The 6,000-nt window shown below is 44.1% G+C and overlaps 1 protein-coding gene and 1 non-coding gene across 32 annotated transcripts in view; one reads left to right on the top strand and one right to left on the bottom strand.

Moving 5' to 3' along the window:
• Positions 1–225: 225 nt before the first annotated feature.
• Positions 226–6,000, top strand: part of TRAPPC8 (trafficking protein particle complex subunit 8) — a 115,361-nt gene continuing 109,586 nt past the window's right edge. For 19 of the 31 annotated variants that reach the window (XM_078347953.1, XM_078347950.1, XM_078347951.1 and 16 more), the window contains exon 1: positions 226–748. Coding sequence is in view for 12 of the 31 variants with exons in the window: in XM_035270809.3 (XP_035126700.1) it covers positions 592–748 (157 nt within the window). In the remaining 19 variants the exon portion in view is untranslated. The remainder of the gene's footprint in view (positions 749–6,000) is intronic. The other 12 variants (XM_078347952.1, XM_078347949.1, XM_078347942.1 and 9 more) reach the window with 1 other exon arrangement.
• Positions 5,561–5,667, bottom strand: LOC118147027 (U6 spliceosomal RNA). The gene has a single exon (XR_004733209.1). It is a non-coding gene; the product is annotated as a U6 spliceosomal RNA (small nuclear RNA).

The following is a 6,000-nucleotide window of genomic DNA, read 5'->3' as shown; positions in this document are numbered from 1 at the left end:
GAGATCCCCGTCTAGAGTTGCGCGCCTCCCCCCATCCCCGGCTCCGCCCACCGCGCTTGTGGCCCCGCCCCGCCCAGTGGGTAGGGAGCCTGCGTCACAGCACTTCCGGCTTCAGCCTCCCAACCGGCCTCCGTCGCTCTCCCCTTCCCTCGCCTAGCTCTCTTCCCTCGCCCCTACCATCTCCTTTAACCCCGTCACGTGAGGGTGGCGCGCAGGGGCTGCCGGGAGTAGTACTGCCGGTTGGTCTGGGTTCGGCCTCAACATGGCGGTTCCGGTCGGGCAGTGACCAAGGTTTTGCCGTCCGAAGGACTAAGTGGTGACTGTCGGCGTCTCCACCTATCAGGGTGGAATGCGAGCACTGGGGGACGAGCGCTGAGGAGCGGCGGTGACGGGAAGTGGGGGTCATTGGTGTGTGTCCCAGAAACCGAAGCGGCGGCGTCTGTTCCTTCTACTTGTCTCTAGGCTCCAGGGCGTTCGGGGCCCCGCCCGGCCGGGCTAGGCCGGCGGGCGGCGGCGGTAGCTGCTGCAGCGGCAGGATCACCTCTTAGGGTGGGCCGGAGGGCGGGCGCCGCCGCTGCCTCTGCCGCGGCGATGGCCCAGTGTGTACAATCAGTGCAGGAGCTAATCCCGGACTCCTTCGTCCCCTGTGTCGCCGCGCTGTGCAGCGACGAAGCCGAGCGGCTCACTCGTCTCAATCACCTTAGCTTCGCAGAGCTGCTTAAGCCCTTCTCCCGCCTCACTTCCGAGGGTATGTGGTATCCTTCCTTTTCCAATGGGCTCCCGCAAAGCCGTGGCTGGGAGAAGGAAGTTGCGGGCGGGCTGGGGAGAGAAGGGCGGTGTTTATGTCCTGGAGCAGGTACAGTGGCGTCTGGGGCTACAGCCCCGAGGTACTCCGGGGCGGCTGGAGGAGGGACCATGAGGTTGTCAAGACAGCGCAGTCCTAAACTCCAGTTTCTCTGGGCACTTTCTTCTCGGATAAGCTATTTCGTTAAGTAGTTGGTGAAAAGGTAAACACGAGTCTTTGAGAAGGGCGTTGAGACTGTTCTCCACGGCCGCAGCGAAGGAATTAGTAACTTGCAAAGCAGCTAAGCTAGGAAAATGCTGCCTCTTAAACCGACAGTAAGGAAGACCTGTCATCCTCACTTGGGTGTTAACTGGACTTTGAGAGTAGTTCTGGATATTCTTACATTCTTGTAGCGTTGAGGATCATCTGTGTCTGAACTACTGTTTCGCTATTTTACTAAGGTATTCTTAGATAAACAGTATTTTGCTTAACTCCTCAAGAAAATTAAAAGTATTATATGAAGACTAAAACTTGAAACAGCTTTTTGCCCGAAGGAGGAAGCAGCAAGCCCAACTTATGGTTAATTCAACGTAGATGTTTGGAGTTATCTATACTTATAGGGATGGAAAAGTCCTAAAATTTGGTTTTTCAGATGTAAGTTTACTAAGAGAAATGTCTTCTCTTATTAAGGAGGTACCCGTTTTCTCCAGCTTTGGATTTTTTTATTAGGGGAAAATAATTTAGTAAAGCTTCAAGTATGTTTTAGCCAATATCTTCCAAATAGGTAAGTACAAATAAAGATTTTTTTGTTAAGGTCAATAAGAACTGAAGGGTTTTATACTAAGCCTATGTCGAGCAAAGACTGTGATGTTCATTAGCTTAATATGACTTAACCCCAAAATAAAAAAATCAGTGCTGTACCATACATTGATGTATTTTCGTGCTAGTGTGTTCTTTGGGAGAATAGCTTCATTACAAATTAGCCTTTTTAGGGGAGAAAGGGAGCTGTCCAAAAAAACAGTTGTGGAACTTTTGGATTTTCTTTGGCCTGTATCTTAGCTATCAGTCTCACTTCCTTCAATGTTGGACTTAACAGGAACAACAAAATGCCCTACATTTTTGACTTCTCAAAAAAACAAACACTTGAGCCAGTTTGACTTTTATGTGTGTACTCTTTCCTACTTTGTTTTTTTTTTTCCTATGAGAAGGAATTTGGTTCAAACCTACTTTGTTAATATGTAATAGTAATGCTAATACCTGATATTCGATATGTGTAACTTTCTTCTTTTAGTCCTCACTGAATCCTATGTTATTGCAATTTTTTTTTTTTTTTTTTTTTTGAGACGGAGTTTCACCCTTGTTACCCAGGCTGGAGTGCAATGGTGTGATCTCAGCTCACCGCAACCTCCACCTCCTGGGTTCAGGCAATTCTCCTGCCTCAGCCTCCTGAGTAGCTGGGATTACAGGCACTCGCCACCATGCCCACCTAATTTTTTGTATTATTAGTAGAGACGGGGTTTCACCATGTTGACCAGGATGGTCTTGATCTCTTGAGCTCGTGATCCACCCGCCTCGGCCTCCCACAGTGCTGGGATTACAGGCTTGAGCCACCGCAGCCGGCCTGTTATTGCAGTTTTAAATTTGAGGACATTGAAGCATAGAAGTGTTAACTTGTCCACAGTCTTGCATCTGGGAAAGATTTAAAACAGGCAGTGTGACTCAAGACATTGTGTTCTTAATCATCTTATCTCCTGACAATATTTAGAATTACTTACTTGCACCATAAAGCAGTGCTGTCTAATTAAAATATAATGTGAGTCACAGTTATAATTTAGAAATTTTAGTAGCCACCTTAAAAAAATGAAACAAGTGAAATTAGGTTTTTATTTTGTTGTTTTTTGAGGCGGAGTCTCACTCTGTTGCCTGGGCTAGAGTACAGTGGCACAATCTCAGCTCACTGCAACCTCTGCCTCCTGGGTTCATGCGGTTCTCCTGCCTCAACCTCCTGAGTAGTTGGGATCACAGGCATGAGCTACTACGCCCAGCTAATTTTGTATTTTTAATAGAGATGGGGTTTCTCCACGTTCATCAGGCTGGTCTTGAACTCCCGACCTACGGTGATCTGCCTGCCTTGGCCTCCCAAAGTGTTGGGATTACAGGTGTGAGCCACTGTGTCCTGTCTTGGTGGTGGTGGTGGTTTTTTTTTTGAGACAAGATCTTATTCTGTCACCTAGGCTGGGAATGGTGGAGTGCAGTTGTACCATCATAGCTCGCTCACTCACTGCACAACCTCCCAGGTTCCAGCCATCCTCCTGCTTCAGTCTCCCAAGTAGCTGGGACTACAGGCACATGCCAGCATGCCTGGCTAATTTTTATTTTTTTTTGTAAAGACTGGGTTTCTCTTTGTTGCACAGGCTCTTCTCAAACCACTGGGCCTGGGCTAGAGAAGGGGTATAATGATGAGTTGGACGTTAGTGGATAGGTAGTGCCCACCACTACAGTTGGTAGAAAGCAGGAAAGAGGGCAGTCATTCACTATGAAGGAGTGGGATGAGGTCAGAATGGTACGGGCAAAAGGCCTAAATTATGACTGAAACTTTCCTTACAGGAGTACAGAGTAGTAAGAGAGGATTGCTTAAAGGGTGGACCTTGAATTCTAGGAAGGGGATTTTAGATTTTATATCTAATGGTAAATATGAAGCAGTCAGTAGATTCTTGAGGGTGTGAAATTCTTAGAAATTAATGAGTTGAAAGTTTTGGAGATTTGTGAGTTGATCATGAGATACAAGTTTTAAATTTCAAGATGATTAGGACACAGACTATGGTGATAACATTAGAAATTTGGCAAAAAGGACTTAATTTTTTTCTTGGTTTAGTTTTTTTTTTGCTGGTAAATATATTTTAGATGGTATATATTTACCATCTAGAACAGGCTGCTTTTTGTCTCAAGTGTGGGGATTTTTCAAAGACAGATTTTCTTTAGGAAGTGAGGCATGACAGTATCACTTCAGGCAACGTAATTTAAAAATACAATTAACTAAAACAAGTTAGCATTTCCTTAGAGGGAGAAAAGAATCTTAAAAAAAAAATGACTCAATTTCTGACCTGTAGGTCTCAAATGCTGTTATTTAGGGTAAAACTTTGCCTTGAAAGCTGAAATATCAAGTAGTGTCAGGTACAGTGCCAAGTATTGTCAGGAGATTTATTTTTAGAGTTTGGTAGAAAACAAGGTTTAAAGCTACACTGAAGAGAGGGTTGATAGAAGAGATTTGAGAGGGTTGATAGACAAGATTTGAGTACTATTTATGTGTAGGACTTTTAAAGTACAGGTTAGATTTCTGATGTATTAGACAACAGAGAGCCATTTTAGGTTCTTTAGAGACATTTTTTTTCCATTTTCTTTTCTTTTTTTTTTGAGATGGAATTTCATTCTTGTTGCTGGAGTGCAGTGGTGTGATCTTGGCTCTCGGCTCACTGCAACCTCCGCTGCATGAGTTCAAGCGATTCTCTTGCCTCAGCCTCCCAAGTAGCTGGGATTACAGGTGCCCACCACTACGCCTGCTTAATTTTGTATTTTTAGTAGAGACTAGATTTCTCCATGTTGGTCGGGCTGGTCTCGAACTCCTGACCTCAGGTCATCTGCCCACCTCCGCCTGGCAAAGTGCTAGGAATACAGGTGTGAGCCACAGCACCTGGCCTCCTTAGAGACATTTTAAAACCTCAAGAGTATTAAATTATATTAAAAATATATAATTAAATTTGTTTATTTTATTTTTTGAGATAGAGTCTTGCTCTGTTGCAAGGCTGGAGTGCAGTGGCGCAATCTAGGCTCACTGCAACCTCTGCCTCCCGGGTTCAAGTGATTCTCCTGCCTCTGCCTCCTGAGTAGATGGGCTTACAGGCATGTACCACCACACCCAGCCAATTTTTGTATTTTTACTAGAGGCGAGGTTTCAGCATGTTGGCCAGGATGGTCTCAATCTCCTCACCTCGTAATCCATCCGCCTTGGTCTCCCAAAGTGCTGGGATTGCAGGAGTGAGCCACTGCACCTGGCCAAAAAATATATAATTAGATTTATTGTATGTATTTACTCTGATTGCTGTGCTTGATATATATTTGAGACTTAACACAGTCATTGTTTGACACAATTTTTAATTTCCTAATACTTGAAGAATTTCCACTGGCCATGTTTCAAAGAGTTGTGGTATTAATTTTAATTAATCAAGCACAAAACAAAAAATTAAAATTAGCCTTATTTTTGCTTAGTGATAGTTCTTTGATAGTTCTAAATAGTGTTGCAGTATATCATTTAGATGTTTCAAGAAAATTTCACTCAAGTACTAACTTGGAAGTATGTGGCTTGTACATTATTTTATTTTCAAATTAAGGTTATTAAAGGGATTAAAAAGTAGGCTAGGCATAGTGTCTTAGGCCTGTAATCTGAGCCCTTTGGAGGCCAAGGCAGACAGTCACCTCAGGTCAGGAGTTTGAGACCAGCGTGGCCAACATGGCGAAGCCACTTCTCTACTGAAAATACAAAAATTAGCCTTGCGTGGTGGGTGCCTGTAGTCCTAGCTACTCGGGAGACTGAGCAGGAGAATCACTTGAATCCGAGAGGTGAAGGTTGCAGTGAGCCAAGATTTTGTCATTGCCTGCCCTCTAGCCTGGGCGACAGAGCGAGACTCTTGTCTCAAAAATACAACAAAAAAAAAAGTAGACTAGGATGTTACTTTTGAAGGCTATTTGATGTCTCCAGTTTTCTTAATATTTTTTTCTCTTTTCTTTTAAATTCTTGAAAAGCATTGTGTTATCTTTGTGCAAGAGCCATGCTAATCTTCTTTGTATCATTCTAATTTTAGTATATGTGCTGCTGAAGTGAGCACTTTTTTTTAAATTTTGAGACAAGGTATTACCTTGTCACCCAGGCTGGAGTGCAGTTGCATGATCTCAGCTCACTATAGTGTAGTGTCACTTCTGGGCTCAAAAAATCCTCCCATGTCAGTCTCCCCAGTAGCTGGGATTACACGTGTGTACCACCACATCTGGCTAATTTTTGTATTTTTTGCAGAGATGGGATTTTATCATGTTGCTCAGCTGGCCTCAAACTCCTGGACTCAAGCAATTTGCCCACTCTGGCCTCCCAAAGTGCTGTGATTACAGGCATGAGCTACTGCGACCGGCCTTAAATTTCTTTTCTTTTTTTTTAGATGGAGTCT

This window comes from Callithrix jacchus, chromosome 13 (assembly GCF_049354715.1).
Source record: "Callithrix jacchus isolate 240 chromosome 13, calJac240_pri, whole genome shotgun sequence".
NCBI classification, from domain to species: domain Eukaryota; kingdom Metazoa; phylum Chordata; class Mammalia; order Primates; family Cebidae; genus Callithrix; species Callithrix jacchus.
This window is presented reverse-complemented; position numbering and strand designations above follow the sequence as displayed.